The sequence below is a fragment of the Salvelinus namaycush genome, chromosome 7 (genome assembly GCF_016432855.1).
Source record: "Salvelinus namaycush isolate Seneca chromosome 7, SaNama_1.0, whole genome shotgun sequence".
NCBI classification, from domain to species: Eukaryota; Metazoa; Chordata; class Actinopteri; order Salmoniformes; family Salmonidae; genus Salvelinus; species Salvelinus namaycush.
Window position 1 is genome coordinate 48,590,923 of NC_052313.1, and position 25,074 is coordinate 48,615,996.

At 44.7% G+C, this 25,074-nt stretch overlaps 2 protein-coding genes across 7 annotated transcripts; both read left to right on the forward strand.

Annotated features, from left to right (window-relative positions):
* The first annotated feature begins 441 nt into the window (after positions 1 to 441).
* LOC120051336 (sentrin-specific protease 2-like) lies at positions 442 to 12,385 on the forward strand. Of its 6 annotated transcripts, none has more exons than XR_005477254.1 (16): positions 442 to 784; positions 1,199 to 1,260; positions 1,390 to 1,499; positions 1,665 to 1,734; positions 1,885 to 1,966; positions 2,079 to 2,259; positions 2,376 to 2,482; positions 2,564 to 2,649; positions 2,732 to 2,859; positions 8,714 to 8,836; positions 8,950 to 9,081; positions 9,168 to 9,374; positions 10,357 to 10,436; positions 10,565 to 10,649; positions 10,774 to 10,887; positions 10,985 to 11,013. XR_005477254.1 is itself a non-coding variant. In XM_038998159.1 (16 exons), exons 1-16 carry the CDS (start codon positions 633 to 635, stop codon positions 11,045 to 11,047), a joined length of 1,647 nt encoding a protein of 548 aa, XP_038854087.1. In that variant the 5' UTR covers positions 442 to 632; the 3' UTR covers positions 11,048 to 12,385. The 6 variants fall into 6 exon arrangements, 4 of the variants coding, with proteins under 4 accessions (XP_038854087.1, XP_038854085.1, XP_038854086.1 ...); XM_038998159.1 differs by having other exon boundaries at positions 8,950 to 8,964; positions 10,792 to 10,887; positions 10,985 to 12,385; XM_038998157.1 differs by having other exon boundaries at positions 443 to 784; positions 10,792 to 10,887; positions 10,985 to 12,385.
* A 220-nt stretch (positions 12,386 to 12,605) lies between these two features.
* On the forward strand, positions 12,606 to 18,523 carry LOC120051337. Its single transcript, XM_038998161.1, has 8 exons — positions 12,606 to 12,997; positions 13,143 to 13,994; positions 14,140 to 14,339; positions 14,592 to 14,871; positions 15,016 to 15,134; positions 15,312 to 15,347; positions 15,445 to 15,534; positions 15,657 to 18,523. The coding sequence occupies exons 2-8, from the start codon at positions 13,164 to 13,166 to the stop codon at positions 17,848 to 17,850; spliced, it is 3,750 nt and encodes a 1,249-aa protein (XP_038854089.1). The 5' UTR covers positions 12,606 to 12,997; positions 13,143 to 13,163; the 3' UTR covers positions 17,851 to 18,523.
* Positions 18,524 to 25,074: the final 6,551 nt, after the last annotated feature.

The following is a 25,074-nucleotide window of genomic DNA, read 5'->3' on the forward strand; positions in this document are numbered from 1 at the left end:
GAAACTTGTCTAAATTAGGGGTGAAAATAGCCATTAGGCTTTACGGTCCAGTACAGAGTATCAGCTAAATCAATTATTATGGTGGATCAAAATGCGCAAGTAGCCTACTTTTTTGAAGTAATTTGTTTGACAATCCAACGAAAACATAATCACACAACACCCATGATATGCAAAACGGAGCCCTTACTGACAGTGAAAAACTGGCTACGATGTTTTTACATGCCACAGTATCCAGTCTAATGCCGCGTTCAAATACTAGTCGGAACTAGGAAACTCGGAAATGTTTGCTAACTGATTGTATTTATACAAGTGCCTATGTCAACCGCTTAGCATTTCCGAGTTTCCTAGTTGCAACTAGTACAGGAACGCGGCATAAGAGTAGGATATCCAAGTAGTTCCTACGAGGAAGTCTCTGACGTTTCGCCCACTACGGTTTACGGTCTTCACGTTTGTGTATATCACGTCACTCATTTCAACACGAAGCTAAATGCTAGGCTAACTGTGCTAGATAGAAGGTGAATGGTGGTTTGGCGCAGGTAGAACATTCGTGCCCACGGAGCTTGTATTTTAAACCGCGGATAGTCCTGGCCCGACCGTACGAGGACGTTTCCATTCTCTCGTATCTGTCTGTGATGTACGGATGGGTAGTTGACGGACTATCGTCGCTTTTCGAGCCTATAACCAGGCAAAAACATTCCGGTTGGCCTGGTTTGAACGTTGGCGGGGAGATAGACTCGCAACGGCAGGATAGCAACGCCAGGCCAACCAAAAGGAACTACCAGAGGTCGGTGACTGGCTTGGTGCTAGCACATGTACTGTCTTTGGTGCTAGTGTGCTCTGTGTATCTGTTTATGTAACGCGTTAGTAAGCTAGCTGGCAAACGCTAGCCAGTCAACTTGCTAACAGCTAACTTGTCACCCAAGCTCGCTAACCTAGCTAGCTAATTATTAGCAACAATTGTCATTCATTCCAGTTGGTGTTAGCTGCTTCCTTCAAAAATAAATAAGGCGAGCTAACTCTTTCATCGCGCCACTTACCAGACATTAGCTAACTATTTCCTAACGTACCAAATAGTAAGGTACTGTAGAAATGAATAAATGTAACAAACTAACTGTAGCTAACTTGCTAAAAAATGTGACTTTACCTGGCTAGTTACTGTTAATTGTTGTTGAGTAAACGTGTTTACATTCTGTTACAGCGTTCATGTTTCAGAAAATGTTAGCCAGAGTGAACCCGTGGTGATCAAGAGACGGAGAAAGGGTATGGTAACTTATTACCAATAACTTTTAGCCACTGTTCTTATAATTAATTATCATTGTAACTAACGTTAGCTAGTTAGTCAGCTTTGAACTGACTACATGTGTACTGTACTCTCTCTCATTGTCATAGACATAATTAGTTTTGTGAAGAAGACTGTAGCAGGGGTGGCTGGGCTGCTGAGACTGAGGAACCCACTGTCTCCTGCCAGTGAGAGAAACGGAAGGTACACAGCAAGCCAGGTATGAATGTGTACCAGTCGTGCGTTCTAGTACCGTATGCAACACACTCATAAACCACTGCTCTGACTGAAAGACACATACCAGTACAAAAACGTTAAAATGTTTGTGCGATAACTGCACAATATTCACATCTGACTTACGCCCTAAATCACTCCTATTATGTAGGGTCCCGTGGGCCTGATGGGAATAGATGAACTCCACACCTCATGGATGAACAGCTCTGATTGGAAAATGGGTGAGTAAGCCTCTAATTATTTGATCGATAAGGAAGGAGGACAGCTGTGTTGTACATTACAACATCATGGTATATAATGTATGTGAAACAGCAGAGGGGACAGGTCAAGTGGTTGCTTCAACTTGTTTATCCCTCTTTCCATGTCTCCAGAGAAACCAACAGTAGGAGGACAGAGGGAGAGAGGGGGGCTGAGCCTCCTCCAGGGAGCCTCACCCCCTCTGAGAAAACACAGGTAGATCTCCTCTTCTGTCTACTGCATACTTTCAGTTCTGGGGCTTTAACACAAAAGTTCTACATGTGAGATGTTCTTCCTTTAAACGTTGTGTCCTCTGTCTTGTTTTCAGTGGCTCAGTGCTGGGTCCAGGGAACCCAGACAGAGGGAGAGACGGAGACAAGCCCCAGAGATGCTCCCTCCAGCTCCTGCCCAGTCGGCCTACCGTGGGGGTTGGGACAGGACCCCCCAGCTCAGACCTACCCCCGCCCACCCCTAACCGCACCCACAGACAGTGCTTGGCAGTGGAGGAGGTGAGTTAAGAATGAGTTTGAAATTAAAATCAACCCTGTGATTGATCCTGGTTTTTATTAAATGCCACGCCAGGTATGTCAGTAGTTGTCAGGTGTTCTGTGAGTGCTGTTTCCAGGCTCTGAAGGAGAGTGATAAGGAGCACTACAGACGGCTTCTGGAGATGGTGTCCGATAAATACAGCAAGAGCCAACCGCTGCCCTTCACACGCACCAAACCCCAGGGGTGAGTGTGAGATTATAGTTTTAATTCCAGTGGTTCGGTTAGCTAGCTTTTACAAACCTCTGTTTCTTCGCTTCCTCACAGGTCAACATTTACACAGGATGGACATAGAATGGCCATTTTGGGACGAACCTATGAGTCTGTGACCCCAAAGACAGGACCCCTCAGAGGTAGACTACTATCACAGCCTCCCTACTTATGTATTGGAAGCTGTTGTCCTAGGCTAATGTTTTCTCCTTCACCTATCTGCAGCCAACCCCAGTGTGTATATGTGGAGAGACACATCCTCAGCCAAACAAAACAGAGACATGAGAGGAGAGTTGTGTCTCAGTAAGCCTCTCAGCGCAGCTGTGGATACACAACCTGCCAGCAATGCAACGGTAGGACACACACTTATGAACTGTAGTAAGGATGCTAGGAACAGTCATAAGGCTGCTATGAAGCATCATAAGGTTGTTATCAATCAATCAAGTTTATTTTATTTTATATATAGCCCTTCGTACATCAGCTAATATCTCGAAGTGCTGTACAGAAACCCAGCCTAAAACCCCAAACAGCTAGCAATGCAGGTGTAGAAGCACGGTGGCTAGGAAAAACTCCCTAGAAAGGCCAAAACCTAGGAAGAAACCTAGAGAGGAACCAGGCTATGAGGGGTGGCCAGTCCTCTTCTGGCTGTGCCGGGTGGAGATTATAACAGAACTATGCCAAGATGTTCAAAAATGTTCATAAGTGACAAGCATGGTCAAATAATAATCATGAATAATTTTCAGTTGGCTTTTCATAGCCGATCATTAAGAGTTGAAAAACAACAGGTCTGGGACAGGTGGCGGTTCCATAACCGCAGGCAGAACAGTTGAAACTGGAATAGCAGCAAGGCCAGGCGGACTGGGGACAGCAAGGAGGCATCATGCCCGGTAGTCCTGACGTATGGTCCTAGGGCTCAGGTTCTCAGAGAGAGAGAGAGAAAGAAAGAGAGAACGAGAGAATTAGAGAGAGCATACTTAAATTCACACAGGACACTGGATAAGACAGGAGAAGTACTCCAGGTATAACCAACTGACCCTAGCCCCCCGACACATAAACTACTGCAGCATAAATACTGGAGGCTGAGACAGGAGCGGTCAGGAGACACTGTGGCCCCATCCGAAGATACCCCCGGACAGGGCCAAACAGGAAGGATATAACCCCACCCACTTTGCCAAAGCACAGCCCCCGCACCACTAGAGGGATATCTTCAACCACCAACTTACAATCCTGAGACAAGGCCGAGTATAGCCCACAAAGATCTCCACCACAGCACAAACCAAGGGGGGGCGCCAACCCAGACAGGAAGATCACGTCAGTAACTCAACCCACTCAAGTGACGCACCCCTCCTAGGGACGGCATGAAAGAGCACCAGTAAGCCAGTGACTCAGCCCCTGTAATAGGGTTAGAGGCAGAGAATCCCAGTGGAGAGAGGGGAACCGGCCAGGCAGAGACAGCAAGGGCGGTTCGTTGCTCCAGAGCCTTTCCGTTCACCTTCACACTCCTGGGCCAGACTACACTCAATCATATGACCTACTGAAGAGATAAGTCTTCAGTAAAGACTTAAAGGTTGAGACCGAGTCTGCGTCTCTCACATGTGTAGGCAGACTGTTCCATAAAAATGGAGATCTATAGGAGAAAGCCCTGCCTCCCGCTGTTTGCTTAGAAATTCTAGGGACAATTAGGAGGCCTGCGTCTTGTGACCGTAGCGTACGTATTGGTATGTACGGCAGGACCAACTCGGAAAGATAGGTAGGAGCAAGCCCATGTAACGCTTTATAGGTTAACAGTAAAACCTTGAAATCAGCCCTTGCCTTAACAGGGAGCCAGTGTAGGGAAGCTAGCACTGGAGTAATATGATCAAATTTCTTGGTTCTAGTCAGGATTCTAGCAGCCGTATTTAGCACTAACTGAAGTTTATTTAGTGCTTTATCCGGGTAGCCGGAAAGTAGAGCATTGCAGTAGTCTAACCTAGAAGTAACAAATGCATGGATTAATTTTTCTGCATCATTTTTGGACAGAAAATTTCTGATTTTTGCAATGTTACGTAGATGGAAAAAAGCTGTCCTTGAAACAGTCTTGATATGTTCGTCAAAAGAGAGATCAGGGTCAAGAGTAACGCCGAGGTCCTTCACAGTTTTATTTGAGACGACTTTACAACCATCAAGATGAATTGTCAGATTTAACAGAAGATCTCTTTGTTTCTTGGGACCTAGAACAAGCATCTCTGTTTTGTCCTAGTTTAAAAGTAGGAAGTTTTCAGCCATCCACTTCCTTATGTCTGAAACACAGGCTTCTAGCGAGGGCAATTTTGGGGCTTCACCATGTTTCATTGAAATGTACAGCTGTGTGTCATCCGCATAGCAGTGAAAGTTAACATTATGTTTTCGAATAACATCCCCAAGAGGTAAAATATATAGTGAAAACAAGTGGTCCTAAAACGGAACCTTGAGGAACACCGAAATGTACAGTTGATTTGTCAGAGGACAAACCATTCACAGAGACAAACTGATATCTTTCCGACAGGTAAGATCTAAACCAGGCCAGAACTTGTCCGTGTAGACCAATTTGGGTTTCCAGTCTCTCCAAAAGAATGTGGTGATCGATGGTGTCAAAGGCAGCACTAAGGTCTAGTAGCACGAGGACAGATGCAGAGCCTCGGTCTGACGCCATTAAAAGGTCATTTACCACCTTCACAAGTGCAGTCTCAGTGCTATGATGGGGTCTAAAACCAGACTGAAGCATTTCGTATACATTGTTTGTCTTCAGGAAGGCAGTGAGTTGCTGCGCAACAGCTTTTTCTAAAATTTTTGAGAGGAATGGAAGATTCGATATAGGCCGATAGTTTTTTATATTTTCCGGGTCAAGGTTTGGCTTTTTCAAGAGAGGCTTTATCACTGCCACTTTTAGTGAGTTTGGTACACATCCGGTGGATAGAGAGCTGTGTATTATGTTCAACATAGGAGGGCCAAGCACAGGAAGCAGCTCTTTCAGTAGTTTAGTAGCAATAGGATCCAGTATGCAGCTTGAAGGTTTAGAGGCCATGATCATTTTCATCATTGTGTCAAGAGATATAGTACTAAAACACTTAAGTGTCTCTCCCGATCCCAGGCCCTGACAGAGCTGTGCAGATCCAGGACAGCTAAGCCCTGGAGGAATACGCAGATTCAAAGAGGAGTCCGTAATTTGCTTTCTAATGGTCATGATCTTTTCCTCAAAGAAGTTCATGAATTTATTACTGCTGAAGTGAAAGCCATCCTCTCTTGGGGAATGCTGCTTTTTAGTTAGCTTTGCAACAGTATCAAAAAGAAATTTTGGATTGTTCTTATTTTCCTCGATTAAGTTGGAAAAGTAGGATGATCGAGCAGCAGTGAGGGCTCTTCGGTACTGCACAGTACTGTCTTTCCAAGCTAGTCGGAAGACTTCCAGTTTGGTGTGGCGCCATTTCCGTTCCAATTTCCTGGAAGCTTGCTTCAAAGCTCGGGTATTTTCTGTATACCAGGGAGCTAGTTTCTTATGACAAATGTTTTTTGTTTTTAGGGGTGCAACTGCATCTAGGGTATTGCGCAAGGTTAAATTGAGTTCCTCAGTTAAGTGGTTAACTGATTTTTGTCCTCTGACGTCCTTGGGTAGGCAGAAGGAGTCTGGAAGGGCATCAAGGAATTTTTGTGTTGTCTGAGAATTTATAGCACGACTTTTGATGCTCCTTGGTTGGGGTCTGAGCAGATTATTTGTTGCGATTGCAAACATAATAAAATGGTGGTCCGATAGTCCAGGATTATGAGGAAAAACATTAAGATCTACAACATTTATTCCATGGGACAAAACTAGGTCCAGAGTATGACTGTGGCAGTGAGTAGGTCCAGAGACATGTTGGACAAAACCCACTGAGTCGATGATGGCTCCGAAAGACTTTTGGAGTGGGTCTGTGGACTTCTCCATATGAATATTAAAATCACCAAAAATTAGAATATGATCTGCTATGACTACAAGGTCTGATAGGAATTCAGGGAACTCAGAGAGGAACGCTGTATATGGCCCAGGAGGCCTGTAAACAGTAGCTATAAAAAGTGATTGAGTAGGCTGCATAGATTTCATGACTAGAAGCTCAAAAGACGAAAACGTCATTTTTTTTTGTGTAAATTGAAATTTGCTATCGTAAATGTTAGCAACACCTCCGCCTTTGCGGGATGCACGGGGGATATGGTCACTAGTGTAACCAGGAGGTGAGGCCTCATTTAACACAGTAAATTCATCAGGCTTAAGCCATGTTTCAGTCAGGCCAATCACATCAAGATTATGATCAGTGATTAGTTCATTGACTATGACTGCCTTTGAAGTGAGGGATCTAACATTAAGTAACCCTATTTTGAGATGTGAGGTATCACGATCTCTTTCAATAATGGCAGGAATGGAGGAGGTCTTTATCCTAATAAGATTGCTAAGGCGAACACCGCCATGTTTAGTTTTGCCCAACCTAGGTCGAGGCACAGACACAGTCTCAATGGGTATGGCTGAGCTGACTACACTGACTGTGCTATTGGCAGACTCCACTAAGCTGGCAGGTTGGCTAACAGCCTGCTGCCTGGCCTGCACCCTATTTCATTGTGGGGCTAGAGGAGTTAGAGCCCTATCTATGTTGGTAGATAAGATGAGAGCACCCCTCCAGCTAGGATGGAGTCCGTCACTCCTCAGCAGGTCAGGCTTGGTCCTGTTTGTGGGTGAGTCCCAGAAAGAGGGCCAATTATCTACAAATTCTATCTTTTGGGAGGGGCAGAAAACAGTTTTCAACCAGCGATTGAGTTGTGAGACTCTGCTGTAGAGCTCGTCACTCCCCCTAACTGGGAGGGGGCCAGAGACAATTACTCGATGCCGACACATCTTTCTAGCTGATTTACACGCTGAAGCTATGTTGCACTTGGTGACCTCTGACTGTTTCATCCTAACATCGTTGGTGCCGACGTGGATAACAATATCTCTATACTCTCTACACTCGCCAGATTTAGCTTTAGCCAGCACCATCTTTAGATTAGCCTTAACGTCGGTAGCCCTGCCCCCTGGTAAACAGTGTATGATCGCTGGGTGATTCGTTTTAAGTCTAATACTGCGGGTAATGGAGTCGCCAATGACTAGGGTTTTCAATTTGTCAGAGCTAATGGTTGGAGCCTTCGGCGTCTCAGACCCCGTAGCGGGAGGAGTAGAGACAAGAGAAGACTCAGCCTCAGACTCCGACTCGCTACATAATGGGGAGAACCGGTTGAAAGTTTCTGTCGGCTGAATGAGCGACACCAGTTGAGCATTCCTACAGCATTTCCCTCCAGAAGCCATGAGAAAGTTTTTTTTTTTTTTTGTAAATTTTATCCCATTTTCTCCCCAATTTTCGTGGTATCCAATCGCTAGTAATTACTATCTTGTCTCATCGCTACAACTCCCGTACGGGCTCGGGAGAGACGAAGGTCGAAAGCCATGCGTCCTCCGAAGCACAACCCAACCAAGCCGCACTGCTTCTTAACACAGCGCGCCTCCAACCCGGAAGCCAGCCGCACCAATGTGTCGGAGGAAACACCGTGTACCTGGCCCCCTTGGTTAGCGCGCACTGCGCCCGGCCCGCCACAGGAGTCGCTGGAGCGCGATGAGACAAGGATATCCCTACCGGCCAAACCCTCCCTAACCCGGACGACGCTATGCCAATTGTGCGTCGCCCCACGGACCTCCCGGTCGCGGCCGGCTGCGACAGAGCCTGGGCGCGAGCCATGAGAAAGTTGTCCGGCTGCGGGGACTGTGCGGGGGGATTTATACTAACGTTACTATCTGTACTTACTGGTGGCACAGACGCTGTTTCTTCCTTTCCTACACTGAAATTACCCTTGCCTAACGATTGCGTCTGAAGCTGGGCTTGTAGCACAGCTATCCTCGCCGTAAGGCGATCGTTCTCCTGTATATTATGAGTACAGCGACTGCAATTAGAAGACATCATGTTAATGTTACTACTTAGCTTTGGCTGTTGAAGGTGCTGACGAACCATGTCCAGATAAAGCGTCCGGAGTGAAAAAGTTGAATGAGGAAAAAAGTTGCGAGGGAAAAACAAAAAATATAAACGGTAATTAAAAAGAAAAAAAAGAAAACGTAAAGTTGTCAGCTAGCAAAGTAAAGTTGGCAGCAAAACGCACAGCAACAAAACGCACGTTATAAAGTCTCTCTCCCTCCAGCAGAAGCAGCCAGAGCTGGATCTATCTGCAGAGGTAGCAGCAAGACTCAACCTGGTGGACAGAGAGAAGCCAACACACACTGACACACTCAACAGCGCTGAGGAGCTCCCCAAGTTCAGCAAGGTGAGTGTTCTTTTTCCCCTATAATGGTATGTCTGTGTAGTGTGTTGACATAGGAGTGTATGTATTCTATGGGTCTGTTTTCATTCTGTTTATTTCAAACTGTGTGTGTGTAGGAGATGGCTGTGGAGGTGAGTCGTGCCCTGTCCCAGAGGGATCCTAACCTGGTCCTGAGCTCAGCCTTCAAGCTATGCATCACACAGAGAGACCTGGCTACTCTACAGGAAGGGAGCTGGCTCAACGATGAGGTGTATGATTGTTGGCTGTTAAGTTTGAGGTTGTTGGTGTGTGTGTGTGAGTCTTAACAAAAAAACTCTCCCTCTCTGTCTCTCAGGTGATTAACTTCTACCTGTCCCTAGTAATGACTCGTAGCAGTAGTGCGGGGCAAGGGCTGAAGGTCTACTCCTTCAATACTTTCTTCTTCCCCAAACTACATGGAGGGGGGCACGTCGCCGTGAAGCGATGGACCAAAGCTGTGGACCTCTTCCAGTATGACATCATCCTGGTTCCGCTGCACCTGGGAGTCCACTGGTCACTGGCTGTAAATTGCCCCAAATTGACGGGGATTCATTCACTTTAGAACAGTGGTCACCAACCGGTCAATCACGGCCGACTGGTTGATCTCCAAGGCATTCCTAGTCGATCACCAAACATTTCTGCACTTGATTCGGCAGCCCTACGCTGGGAAGGCTGTGTTCCCATTTTGAACCATTTCATGTGTTTGAAGGTAGATCTCCGCCTACCCGGCAGGCTCATAGAGCAAATCAAGTGCACCTATAGGCAATGTTTCCTCTAAGCTGCGCACTGAAATATCAGCCTGCACAGAGAAGCACGAGATTGAACTTCACTCAACTTTCTAGAGTTTACAGTATCAACGTTTCCCTTTACTGTGGGAATTGTGATTGAATCAATGCAATACTAGCCACTTTAAATGCAACATACCGGGGGGAAAAACGAACTATGCAAGTGATTTTGTTGTAGGCAGAATGCGTCGTAGTAGGATTCTATTGCATTGATATGCACGACTCAGCCCATACTCTACACAGACTGGTGTGGCATAACCAATCAGCAATGCAGTAGGCCAATATGCAAATAGACCATTGCCGTATATGGATCTGTGCCATTCACTTTGAACTGGACTGTGTTTACAGCATGAGAGGTCGTGAGTAGATGCGATTGTTTTGAAACAAAGATAATTGAAAAATCATCTGAAGAACATTGGCAGAGCAATTCAAGCATAGCCAATATGCAGTGATGTTGTGTTGGGCCTATAGCCTACTATAGCACAACCCTCATTGCTACATAATTGTTTTTAATTGGTTAATGTTGCATAGGCTTACGTTTTTTTTTCATGTCATGTTAAAAATTTTAAAAATCTGAGTGGTAGATCTTGGCTTGTATTTTGAGTCAAAGTGATCGTGACTCAAAGTTTGGTGACCACTGCTTTAGAAAGTCCACTGGTACTTCTCTGTGGTCATTTGTAGATACCTGTGGACTTTGTTTATTTCTCTCTCCTTCTCTAGGTGATAAACTTTAACTCGGGGACCGTGAGGTCTTATGACTCTATGGGACAGAGACATGATGACATCTGCAGCCTCTTACTGTGAGTCCTCAGTCCCCTTCCAGTAATCATTTGGTTTGACAAAATTACCTGTAATCTGATGACCATCTTTTTTGTCATTTCATTCTGTAATCCTGTTACATGTATTTGGTTTGTCCAACCCTGTCCAGGCTGTACCTGAGAGAGGAGCACAAGGCCAGGAAGGACCAAGATCTGGACGCGTGCAAGTGGACAGTGGGCAGCTTGAGGGCCAGCGTAAATTACCCAGACAGAAATACATATCTAATCATCTTTGTCGTTCTTATTTTGTCTTGAATGTATACAGAGTCTAGGGCTGTCAGAAATAGCATCCGTTCTCTAGTGATTTGCTTTTCACCAGGATCCCTCGTGTGTGTAGGAGATCCCTCAACAGAAGAATGGCAGTGATTGTGGAGTGTTTGCCTGTAAATATGCTGACTATATAGCCCAGGGGCGGCCTCTCAACTTCCGACAGGTACATAGGCCATCGCAGGCTATCATACTCACTCGGTGTACACTCATACAATCTCTTCTTCACTCACACACTGATGTCTCTCACTCGTTCTTCTCAGTGTCACATGCCCCTGTTCAGGAAGCTGATGATCTGGGAGATTCTCAACCAGAGGCTTCTGTAGGACTACACAAAAAGAAATTACAGCTGCAAAACAACCATTACAACAGAAATGATAACAAACAACGACATCAGGCATGACTACTACACAGCCTCCAAACTACAACAGGAAGGACAACTACAACTAAGAAGCACAAAAGCAATAAATGAAAAAGACTTAAAGGACCAAAGCTATGGACCACAGAAGGACCTCTTACCCTCTATCAGTGGGTAGAAGTGCAGTCCTTGTAGTGAAGACAGGGTGGGTGCTCTCTGAAGAATAGAGGTTACAAAAGAATGGTTTGGAATTGATTGTGTGTTCAGATACATCCTGAAGTGCCTTGGACTCCAGAGAGGGTCTCTTGTCATACTTATAGAAAACACTAAATGGGGAAGCAGTTACACACTTGAAAATCCCTGCTGTTGTAGATGCTATCTTAAACTTAAAACAAGCTTTCTGTGTGAAACCAGAGTGTTTTGGTAATGTTTGTTGTGTGTATATATGTCTATATTAGGTACTTTATTTTTATGACTAGTAGAAAGTGGAGTGACAACTGAGGCATATGTTATGAGTGTTATTGAATGTCTTAATTTATGGTTGAATCATCATCGAGGAGAAGGCAGACAGAAGAAGGCTGCATGTGTGCGTTTATATTTATGTAAATAGATATTTTTTGACAAACGTTTTGGTGCGCGGAGCTGAGTTTAGCTGCTTTCATTTTGGCTGAACTGGAAGAGAGACTGGTGTGTGAGGTGTGCCATCTCAAGCAGAGCAGGACCCCATCTTAATCCTTCACCACCACTAATAGATGGGGACAAATCATTTAAATCCTAAATGTGTAACAATAGTTTATTTATTTGATGCGGAAGGTTTTTCTTTTATGGCATGTATATCATTTAATCCAGCAGTAACAGCATCCGTGTAGACGTTTTTGCCATGAACTTTACAACAGTTCTATTGGATTGTGTGAGTTTTCGTAAAAGGCATGTAGAGAAGAATTTCTAATGAGTCTGTACTGCTTTAGCTTGGGTCTGCCTTTGAAATTGCTCCCTATGACTCAAAGTGGTACACTATATAGGGTTCCATTTCCAAAAGGCCCTTGGCCATAAAGCTATATGTGCTTTAGATTACACCCCTGTAGTGTTCAGTGTGATGGTAAACCTGTAGCTAACATGTATGGGACGGCAAAAGAAGCTGAGTTGGCTAAAGCGCGTACAGATCTGGTACCAGGCTAGTACCGCTTATGCACTGGTCATTACATTGTGTGTATTTCTGCTGCTGTTATTCATGTGTGCATAGAGCCGTGCTGACAACCTCAGTCATATTTTTGTACGTAATAAAGATCAGAAGGAAAGAAATGGATCCGCTTGTGTTATTGACTAATCGCTGTCATGTCATTTATGAGTGTGAATGGACGTTCTGTCTTAGTGTGTGTATATCCTTTGTAGACGTATCCAAGAGGTATGTTTCATTATACTCCAAACCTACAGGTGGCAGTATTGTGACTTTTGACGTCTAGTCAACCATTTGTTTGTAGGAGGGAGAAGCCCAACGCATGCGTGACTGCACAAAAATCGGACCATCGAAACAGCCCTACTTCTACGCTATATTACTTTCAAGAGTTATCTTACCTAAAGTAGTTTGAAATGTAATGTATTTGCCTTAATCTATGTTTGATATACCTTACAAAAGGCCGTCATTTTACATGACCGTATTTGTGTGATCTCTAGTGCAAATTCGTTGTTCTGTGGTAGTGTAGTTTGTTTGCAATATTTGGCGTGTAGCTGGCGGGAAGTGAAAATGTTATCATATTTATCTCTTTACGATATTTTCATCAATTAGCCAATGGAAGGTGTATTTTTAACCAGGGCGTGCACCGCTTATTGTTTTTGAAAATCACGGTCGATTAATGTGAGAAAAGTACTTGCACCGGGGCTTTTTCTGGATGGTATCGTCCCACTGGAAGGATCCGCTGTGAGTCTGCTTTGTTTCTCAAACCATACATACATTTTATCTGCTCCCCCACAGGAGAATTGTTTAACAATTGCAATGTGAATTTTATTAATAGGTTATCATTCTTCGATTAAGAACCATCAGCCCTTTTTTGTCCCTTTTGAAGCGCTCTGACATTTCCACCACAATGTCTCAGTCAGAGACGTGTTGCATTTGTGGGGTGAGGTTTGTGAGGGGGCCCAAGGGTTACAACAGGAGGAAAGTCACCACGCTGACCAGCCCCAAGACCTTCCAGCTAGTCTTTGACATCACTCCTGATGACTCATCCTTCCTCTGCTGGGTCTGTCTTGGTGTGCTCAGAAGGAAAACCAAGCAGGATGGGAAGCTTTGGACTTGGTCAGATTTGCCAACAAAAGTTGGCAGACCTCGAAAGCCCAGTGCCGAAATACCAAGCTCATCCACAACATTATCCAATCAAACTCCAATTATAACCAACCCATCTTCTTTATCCATAGAAGAGGAGTGCATTGCTTCTAAAAAAAACAAACGGAGGCCAGTTCGTCAGTGGGACGGGGAGAAATGGACCACCATGACTTCTCGTTCCCCAGAATCCCATTCAACGACCATCAGACGACCTCAAACTCCCATAGCCCCAACCACACACTCCTCTTCAACACCATCAAATCAAGTAAATTCCTCAACATTATCAAGTCAAACTTCAAATCAGATCAGTTCTCTGTTCTCCTTCGGAGAGCGGACAACAAAAAGACGTCCGAAGGCACCCCAATCTACAACACACTCCACACTCCTGTCTCCGTTCCCCGTTGACAAAGGTATAAGGCCCAAGAAGAAGAATCTCTCTTTCTCCAAGACTAAGCAGAGCTATGGGTTTGGACCTCATGCCAAGGCCCTGCATTACATGCACAGCCACCAGCACCTGAAGGCCTTCAGGTCCCTGATGAAGACCAAAGCTAGAGAAGCCATGACCCTTTTCCTCGCAGAGGTTATCGCCCAGGAGGTAATTGTTGTTTTAACATAATTAATTTAAAGAATGTATTTGTTTATAGGCTACCAGCAGTATATGGCTCATCAGGTGTGAGTGTGTCGTTGTTGAAGATGTGTTTGGCAAAGAAATGTATGTGTCCATTTGTCTGATTTACCAGAGTAAGGTATTGATGAAGGACCAACGTGGGCCATTGCGTCAGCCGCTGACTGAGGCGAGTGTGAGTGGATTTTCCTGGGACGCGGTTCTAGCGTGGGGGGAAGAAAAGGCCCCTATGACCCTGGCATGTCTTAGGGCCATGTTCCCCAAACCCAACCCCATCAGGACACAGGTTATGATGGGAGCAAGGAAAACGAAATGGTGAGAGAATAAGAGATGATCAATTAATAATAATTGATTGTAGGCAGATGATCAAAGCGTTTTATATTGTATGGGGATCACAACAGTTTATTTTTATTTTTTAAATGTACATTTAAAATTCTGTTTTGTACTTGAAAACAGGGTTCCACAGGGCTGAATTATGTGACTGCTGTTCATTATTAATGACTTGCTCTCTGTGTGCATGAAGGCATAAATTGGTTGTAACATGTTCTCCATTGATCTCTTTTGAAGCCCGAGGACAGAAGAGGCAGCAGGTGATATGGTCAGCCAGAGGGTGGGGCTTATCCTGGCCATCGTCCTCTATACCTCCATGCAGAAGTGCAACTTCATCCAGGCCTCTCTGGGGGTCGAGTTCTGGAAACAGGGCTGTCCTCTCAGCGTGTTGAAAGCCCTCAGTGCCCTGGGGGTGTGTCCCAGTGCTGCCTCTACCAGGAGACACGCAGAGAGGCTGACAACCGGCTTTGATCCAACTCAGCAGGACCGGACAGAGGGGGCGGTGGAGGAGCCTGGGGTAAGTTCTATTCCCTCAGCAGAAAAAGTCTTCTGTTTGTTGACTTTTGTATGTCTCTTGGTGTCTGTGTATTAAATTATCTTTGAAAATAATTTCCCCTTGGTTTGTTCTGGTGTGGTTCTAATTCATTTGTGGTCCCTGCAGGACTCCTTTTGTAGATCTGAGGATGAGAGTCAGACTCTGAGTTGTTCTGAAGAGTATTCCAGTTCCTCCCCGACCCACTCTCTGAACTCGTTCTCGGACGAATCCCACTCCAGAGACGGGTAAGAACCATATCCTGGAGGGAGGGGTTTCTAGTAGTGTAGTTGCTCAAAATTAGCAGTCCGTTGCTATTCTTTTGGTAACCACAAAAGTCTGTCCATAAAACTACCTCGCACAGGAAGGTGGTATTGACTGGAGGTAATTTTGAGATTCTCATCTATTTATCTATGTGCGCTCAGGTCCTGGTCCGATCGGAGTTCCAGACCTGACTCCAGGTGAGAGTCTGTGTTTTTGATGTGTGTGCGTTTGTGTTTGATGATGATCCCTCTCTCCTTGTGCCCCCTGACCTTTGCCCTCTCGTGTCCACTGCAGGAGCGACGACTACCAAGGCCCTACTCGGAGGCCTGACTCCCGGGAGTACCAGAATCTGATCAAAGAACATGGTTACCACAAAGTTCAGAAGTAAGTTATATAGAAGTGATCCTCTACGGAGCTGTAGTAATCAAAATGAATTTCGGTTGAGGACCTGTGTATACAGGTTTTCACTTCAACCATTTGCTCTTATCTCTCTCATGCCTTCACAGACCTACATTGAGTCGATGGACAAAGAACAGTGAGGACAAAAGGGAGGCAAAGAAAAAACCTGTTCAAAACCCCAAGAGAAGGAAGATGACGAAAAAGAAACCTGCTCAATCGCCTCCAGTAGTAAACGCAACTGGCGCGCACCGTTCAGACATGGAGACTTCTCAAATAAGTAAGGTAAACATGGAAGTCGTTCAAACATCTCAAGTAGACAACACACACGTGGAACCCGTTCAAACGTCTCAAGTAGACAACACACACGTGGAACCCGTTCAAACGTCTCAAGTAGACAACACACACGTGGAACCCGTTCAAACGTCTCAAGTAGACAACACACACGTGGAACCCGTTCAAACGTCTCAAGTAGACAACACACACGTGGAACCCGTTCAAACGTCTCAAGTAGACAACACACACGTGGAACCCGTTCAAACGTCTCAAGTAGACAACACACACGTGGAACCCGTTCAAACGTCTCAAGTAGACAACACACACGTGGAACCCGTTCAAACGTCTCAAGTAGACAACACACACGTGGAACCCGTTCAATTCAGCGACACAAACAAGAAACGTGCTCATATAAGTGAGACAAATGTACAACCTGCTCAAATGTCTGTAATGAGCGAGACAAACATGGAACCAATTAAAATGCCCAAAAGAGGCAGGCCAAGGAAGGAACTTGCTCAAGTAAGTGAAACAAACATAGAACACACTCAAACTCCACAAATAACCGACACACACTTGGAACCTGCTCACAAGCTCAGAAGTCCGAGGAAGAAACCTGTCCAAACGCCCCAGGTAACTGACACACAAAACAAACCCATTCAAGTAAGCAATACAGACATTAAACTTGCTGAGACAAACAAAGAATCAGTTGTACAGGCCAAGAATCGGAGGCCAAAGAAGGGATTCGTTCAAATTCCACAATTAACCGACACTTGCATGGAACCCATTCCGGTAAGCGAGGTAAACGCGGACACCACTTTAATGCCCAGTAGCATGAGATCAAGGAAGAGACCCAGACAAGTTCCCCAAGTATCCGGCACAAACCAAGAACTAACTCAAATTCCCAAAATAACCAAAAGCAACAAGGAACCCTCCGAGATGCTTCAGAAAATGGACACACACATGGCACCTGATGTAACATCTAAAAGAGGGAGGACAAGGAAGGGACCAATTGAAATGTCCCAAGAAACCGACTTACACACAGAAACCGGTCTAATGCCTCAAGTTGGTGAAATTAATCAGCAACGTATCGAAGGACGGGAAATAAATAAAGAACCCGCTGAACCCCAAAAACTTGCTGGAAAGGCTAAAGTAAATCAGACAAAGAAAGTACCTGCAAAGACACCTGAAAAACTAGATCAAATGAAATGTATTACAAAGCGCAAAAGAGGCAGGCCAAGGAAAGAACTTGCTCAAGTAATCAACACAAGCAAGGAAACCCCTTCAATGCATAAAATAAGCAAAACGGGCAAAGAATCTGCTCTTACCCGGGAAATAAAAATTATTGTCAATAGGATGGAAAGCTGTAGTGCTGCTGAGATGCCCCAAATACGTGAGATGAACAATGAACCTGTTCAAGTAAGTGCGGAAAACTTTGAACCTGTTCAAAGACTGAGTGGGGGGTCAATGGAGGGACTCGTTCAAATGCCCCAATTAAGCTGCACGGACATGGAACCTAGTAAGTTAGGCAGGACCATCATGGAAACCACTTCAACGGCAGAAAGTACTGACAAAGAACCCGTTCGAAGGCCTCAAGCAAATGAAACAAAAGCAGAACTTGCTCAAACGTCTCAGATAATGGAAACGATAAAGGAACACATTCAAGTAACCAACACAGACGAGGAAACCGCTTCCGTGCCCAAAAGAAGCTGCACAGACATGGAACTTGCTAAAAGGTACGAAATGAGTGACTTTCAGACCCGTGTAATAAGAATAGTTGACACTAGGATGAGGGCAAACGAATCTGTTTCAATGCTTCAAGTACACGACACAAACCAGGACCCTGAACCTGCTGCAACACCTGAAATAGGCGACACAAACAAACAACCCACGCGAGTGATCAGAATAGTTGTTAACAGGAGGATACCGGCAGACATTTGTAGTCATACCCGGAAAAGCCTGGAGTGTCTGGCTGAGGTAGCGGCCAAATGTGCTCCATTAGATGTTAAATCTGCCGAAGAGGATGGATAGGTAGGTAGACGCATGTTACTTATCAATATAACAAATTTCACAACATGACGTCTCAGGAAGAAAATAAAAAAATGTGTGAAAGGGTATAACCCTAACCTAAGGGGTGGGGAATAGTCTGCAATCAAATGTATTCGTTTTACTGTAATTGTACATACCAATTGTCTTCTCCACCTTGTTCATTTGATATGTACATAATCCCAGCAACCTTCTGTGTTTTTTGTCATTGTGTCCACTGTGGATTTAGTGTATTTGTTAGTCTTATCCCATTTTGTATTTAGTTGTTCTGATTGTACTTCTGTGGTTGTTGACAATGTAATAAAAATGTATGTGTTTTGTACAAAGGGAATTCCTGCAGTCATAGTATCCATGCTAATTTCAGGGTATTTGTTTTCATTACACTTACAAATGTAATTTGACTAAAAGCAAAGACTGTGAACCAAAACAGATTTGCCCACTAATCTTTAAACTAGAAAATAAATTGTTAGAAAACAACCACAGCGTTTATCTTGACTCAAGGCTTTTCCTTTCATACTGTTTTTGATGTATACATTCTTGCAATATTATCGCGTGTTAATACTTGTGATCATTTTGTGTATTTTACTGTTGTCTTATGTAAAAACGAAGCTCACAGAATAAACAGTACAATTGTATACATGGATACCAATGCTTCATAATAAAACATATTTGAAACTAGAAAAACAACCACAGTGAGATTCAAGCCTCAGGCATCAACAACATTAGAACCAGTGACCTGGTCCATATCCCTGTAGCTAGTCCAAGGTGCCATCAAGGACAACTTTTGTTTTTTTCACATATTTAATGCTGTTCAATCGGTTAGTCATTTCGAATTTTTGTAGATTAGAAATGTGATAAGTGAAGTGTATATTGGGTAAGGCTGGAAAACAAAGTTGAAATCCAGAAGGTAAATGTTGACCTTTTGGTTGCACACATCCAGAAGAGTAACGCCGAGGGCCCAGAGTAACGCCCAGGTCCTTCACAGTTTTATTTGAGATGATTGTACAAGCATCAATATCAATTGTCAGATCCAACAGAAGATCTCTTTGTTTCTTGGGACCTAGAACTAACATCTCTGTTTTGTCTGAGTTTAAAAGTAAAACATTTGCATCTACTTTCTTATGTCTGAAACACAGGCTTCCAAGGAGGGCAATTTTGGGGCTTCACCATGTTTTATCAAAATGTACAGCTGTGTATCGTCCACATACCAGTGAAAGTTAACATTACGTTTCTGAATGACATCACCGAGAGGTAAAATATATAGTGAAAACTAGTGGTCCTAAAATGGAACCTTGCGGAGCACTGAAATTTACAGTAGTTTTTTCATTGGACAAACCATACACAGAGACAAACCGATATCTTCCCGACAGATAAGATCTAAACCAGGCCAGAACTTGTCTGTGTAGGGCAATTTGGGTTTCCAATTTCTCCAAAAGAATGTGGTGATCGATGGTATCAAAAGCAGCACTAAGGTCTAGGAGCACGAGGACAGATGCAGAGCCTTGGTCTGATGCCATTTAAAGGTAATTTACCACCTTCACGAGTGCAGTCTCAGTGCTATGATGGGGTCTAAAACCAGACTGAATCATTTTGTATACATTGTTTGTCTTCAGGAAGGCAGTGAGTTGCTGTGCAACAGCTTTTTCAAAAAGAATTGAGCGGAATGGGAGATTCGATATAGACCGATAGTTTTAAAAATATTTTCTGGGTCAAGGTTTGGCTTTTTCAAGAGAGGCTTTATTACTGCCACTTTTGATGAATTTGGTACACATCCGGTGGATAGGGAGACGTTTATTATGTTCAAGATAGGAGGGCCAAGCACAGGAAGCAGCTCTTTCGGTAGTTTAGTTGGAATAGGGTCCTTTCTAGCCTTTCTAGGGAGTTTTTCCTAGCCACCGTGCTTCTACACCTGCATTACTAGCTGTTTGGGGTTTTAGGCTGGGTTTCTGTACAGCACTTCGAGATATTAGCTGATGTACGAAGGGCTATATAAAATAAAATTGATTGATTGATTGAGTATGCAGCTTGAAGGTTTAGAGGCCATGACTATTTTTGTCAATGTGTCAAGAGATATAGTATTAAAAAACTTGAGTGTCTCCCTTGATCCTAGGTCCTGGCAGTGTTGTGCAGACTCAGGACAACTGAGCTTTGGAGAAATACGCAGATTTAAAGAGTCCGTAATTTGCTTTCAAATGATCATGATCTTTTCGGCAAAGAAGTTCATGAATTTATTTATCACTGCTGAAGTGAAAGCCATCCGCCATCCTCTCTTGGGGAATGCTGCTTTTTAGTTAGCTTTGCGATTGTTAGTTAGCTTTGGATTGTTCTTATTCTCCCCAATTAAGTTGGAAAAATAGGATGATCGAGCAGCAGTGAGGGCTCTTCAATACTGCACGGTACTGTCTTTCCAAGCTAGTCGGAAGACTTCCAGTTTGGTGTAGCTCCATTTCCGTTCCAATTTTCTGGAAGCCTGCTTCAGGGCTCTGGTATTTTCTGTATACTAGAGCTAGTTTCTTATGAAAAACATATTTTGTTTTTAGGGGTGCGACTGCATCTAGGGCAGTGGTTCCCAAACTTTTTGTAGTCCCGTACCCCTTTAAACATTCAACCTCTAGCTGCGTACCTCCTCTAGCACCAGGGTTAGCACACTCTCAAATGTTGTTTTTTGTAAAAGAAGAGAAGAGCTCTAACTTCCTAATCATAGCCTCAATTTTGCCCCACACTTTATATATATCAAATCAAATTTTATTAGTCACATGCGTCGAATACAACAGTGAAATGCTAACTTACGAGCCCCTAACCAACAGTGCAGTTTAAAAGAAAATACAGATAAGAATAAGAGATAAAAGTAACAAGTAATTAAAGAGCAGCAGTAAAAAATAAAATATATACAGGGGGGTGCTGGTACAGAGTCAATGTGCGGGGGCACCGGTTAGTTGAGGTAGTATGTACATGTAGGTAGAGTTTATTAAAGTGACTGTGCATAGATGACAACAGAGAGTGGCGGTGGGGCAATGCGAATAGTCTGGGTAGCCATTTGACTAGATGTTCAGGAGTCTTATGACTTGGGGGTAGAAGCTGTTTAGAAGCCTCTTGGACCTAGTCTTGGCGCTCCGGTACCGCTTGCCGTGTGGTAGCAGAGAGAACAGACTATGACTAGGGTGGCTGGAGTCTTTGACAATTTTTAGGGCCTTCCTCTGACACCGCCTGGTATAGAGGTCCTGGATGACAGGAAGCTTGGCCCCAGTGATGTACTGGGCCGTTCGCACTACCCTCTGTAGTGCATTGCGGTCGGAGGCTGAGCAGTTGCCATACCAGGCAGTGATGCAACCAGTCAGGATGCTTTCGATGGTGCAGCTGTAGAACCTTCTGGATCTGAGGACCCATGCCAAATCTTTTCAGTCTCCTGAGGGGGAATATGTTTTGTCGTGCCCGCTTCACGACTGTCATGGTGTGCTTGGACTATGTTAGTTTGTTGGTGATGTGGACACCAAGGAACTTGAAGCTCTCAACTTGCTCCACTACAGCCCCGTCGATGAGAATAGGAATGTGGGCGTGCTCGGCCCTCTTTTTCCTGTAGTCCACAATCATCTCCTTTGTCTTGATCACGTTGAGGGATAGGTAGTTATTCTGGCACCACCCGGCCAGGTCTCTGACCTCCCTATAGGCTGTCTCGTTGTTGTTGGTGATCAGGCCTAACACTGTTGTGTCATCAGCAAATGTAATGATGGTGTTGGAGTCGTGCCTGGCCGTGCAGTCATGAGTGAACAGGGAGTACACCGAGGGGCCCCTGTGTTGAGGATCAGCATGGCGGATGTGTTGTTGCCTACCCTTACCACCTGGGGGCGGCCTGTCAGGAAGTCCAGGATCCAGTTGCAGAGGAAGGTGTTTAGTCCCAGGGTCCTTAGCTTATAGATGAGCTTTGGTGTTGAACACTGAGCTGTAGTCAATGAATAGCATTCTCCGGCAGGTGTTCCTTTTGTCCAGGTGGGAAAGGGCAATGTGGAGTGCAATAGAGACTGCATCATCTGTGGATCTGTTGGGGTTGTATGCAAATTGGAGTGGGTCTAGGGTTTCTGGGATAATGGTGTTGATGTGAGCCATGACCAGCCTTTCAAAGCACTTCATGGCTACAGACGTGAGTGCTACGGGTCGGTAGTCATTTAGGCAGGTTACCTTAGTGTTCTTGGCCACAGGCACTATGGTGGTCTGCTTAAAACATGTTGGTATTACAGACTCGGACAGGGAGAGGTTGAAAATGTCAGTGAAGACACTTGCTAGTTGGTCAGCGCATGCTCGCAGTACACGTCCTGGTAATCCGTCTGGCCCTGCGGCCTTGTGAATGTGGACCGTCTAAAGGTCTTACTCACATCGGCTGCGGAGAGCGTGATCACAGTCTTCCGGTACAGCTGGTGCTCTCATGTATGTTTCAGTGTTATTTGCCTCGAAGCGAGCATGGAAGTAGTTTAGCTCGTCCGGTAGGCTTGTGTCACTGGGCAGCTCTCGGCTGTGCTTCCCTTTATAGTCTGTAATGGTTTGCAGGCCCCGCCACATCCGACGAGCGTCAGAGCCGGTGTAGAACGACTCGATCTTAGTCCTGTATTGACGCTTTGCCTGTCTGATGGTTCGTCGGAGGGCATAGCGGGATTTCTTATAAGCTTCCGGGTTAGAGTCCCGCTCCTTGAAAGCGGCAGCTCTAGCCTTTAGCTCAGTGCAGATTCTGCCTGTAATCCATGGCTTCTGGTTGGGGTATGTACGTGCAGTCACTGTGGGGACGACATCATCGATGCACTTATTGATGAAGCCAATGACAGATGTGGTGTACTCCTCAATGCCATTGGAGGAATCCTGGCACATATTCCAGTCTGTGCTAGCAAAAACAGTCCTGTAGCTTAGCATCTGCTTCATCTGGCCACTTTTTTATTGATCTAGTCACTGGTGCTTCTTGCTTTCATTTTTGCTTGTAAGGAGGAATCAGGAGGATGGAATTATGGTCAGATTTGCCAAATGGTGAGCGAGGGAGAGCTTTGTATGCATCAGTTTTTAATGTCCCGTTGGTAGTTTAATCTTCCCAATAACCTGTCCATTTTATTGTCCAAAGATTGCATGTTTGCTAGCAGAATTGAGGGGAGTGGGGGTTTATTCAATCGCCTCCGACTTCTCAGAAGGCAGCCCGCCCTCCGGCCTTTCTTTTTCCGCCTCCTCTTCATGCAGATCACTGGGGTCGGGGCCTGTTCCCGCGGGAGCCGTATATCCTCCGCCTCGGGCTCGTCAGGGTCGTGAAAGTAAAAAAACGATTCTGCTAGTCCGTGGTGAGTAATCGCAGTCCTGATGTCTAGAAGTTATTTTCAGTCATAAGAGACGGTTGCGGAAACATTATGTACAAAAAGAGTAAATAAATATGTTACAAACAACGCATATAAACAAACAAAAAAAACACAATATAGTTGCGGAGAGTCCCTGTAATCCTAGATTCAGATCATTCGGGCGAGAAAAAAACATCACCCAGATAGGCCAGTCGTGTGAGAAACTCATCATCGTGCAAGCGGTCAGACAAGTGAAAACTTTAAGCTCGTCTCTCAATTAAAAAAAAAAATGGGTCAATACTTTGCCCCTTGAAATGTTGTAAAAGTGTTACATGGTCGCTGCCCATATCATTGCATAGTGCAGAAAATACACAAGAGTTCAGGGGCCTTGCTTTAACAAAGTTAACCATTTTCACTGTAGTGACCAAAATGTCTTTCAAGCTGTCAGGCATTCCCTTGGCAGCAAGAGCCTCTCAGAGGATGCTGCCGTGTACCCAAGTGGTGTCGGGAGCAACTGCTTGCACTTGTGTTACCACTCAACTATGTCTCCCTGTCATGACTTTTGCGCCATCAGTACAGATACCAACATGAGCAGCAGCTACGTTTGGCTACATACCGACCGTTAGTGGAATTCCCGTGAGAGAGTAACGGTTAATGTGATTGGATGTTAATTATTTGACTAGGCTACCTGTATTTGACATTGTGTTGTTATTTCGCTGAACACTAGATGGTTTAATTTAATTTTTGGCAGTGAAACGAGGCTACTCAGGTGAGAGAAAAAAACTAATCTAAATGTAAAGCCCAGTTGGAAAATATAAATGGACTGGTTGAAAATGTGAATCAGATTTTTATTTGACGTACCCCCGAAGGCATTGGGGGTATGCGTACCCCAATTGGGAATACCTGATCTGGGGTATTACGCAAGGTTAAATTGAGTTCCTCAGTTACAGTGGGGAGAACAAGTATTTGATACACTGCCGATTTTGCAGGTTTTCCTACTTACAAAGCATGTAGAGGTCTGTAATTTTTTATCATAGGTAAACTTCAACTGTGAGAGACGGAATCTAAAACAAAAATCCAGAAAATCACATTGTATGATTTTTAAGTAATTAATTTGCATTTTATTGCATGACATAAGTATTTGATCACCTACCAACCAGTAAGAATTCCGGCTCTCACAGACCTGTTAGTTTTTCTTTATGAAGCCCTCCTGTTCTCCACTCATTACCTGTATTAACTGCACCTGTTTGAACTCGTTACCTGTATAAAAGACACCTGTCCACACACTCAATCAAACAGACTCCAACCTCTCCACAATGGCCAAGACCAGGGAGCTGTGTAAGGACATCAGGGATACAATTGTAGACCTGCACAAGGCTGGGATGGGCTACAGGAGAATAGGCAAGCAGCTTGGTGAGAAGGCAACAACTGTTGGCGCAATTATTAGAAAATGGAAGAAGTTCAAGATGACGGTCAATCACCCTCGGTCTGGGGCTCCATGCAAGATCTCACCCCGTGGGGCATCAATGATCATGAGGAAGGTGAGGGATCAGCGCAGAACTACACGGCAGGACCTGGTCAATGACCTGAAGAGAGCTGGGACCACAGTCTCAAAGAAAACCATCAGTAACACACTACGCCGTCATGGATTAAAATCCTGCAGCGCACGCAAGGTCCCCCTGCTCAAGCCAGCGCATGTCCAGGCCCGTCTGAAGTTTGCCAATGACCATCTGGATGATCCAGAGGAGGAATAGGAGAAGGTCATGTGGTCTGATGATACAAAAATAGAGCTTTTTGGTCTAAACTCCACTCGCCGTGTTTGGAGGAAGAAGAAGGATGAGTACAACCCCAAGAACACCATCCCAACCGTGAAGCATGGAGGTGGAAACATCATTCTTTGGGG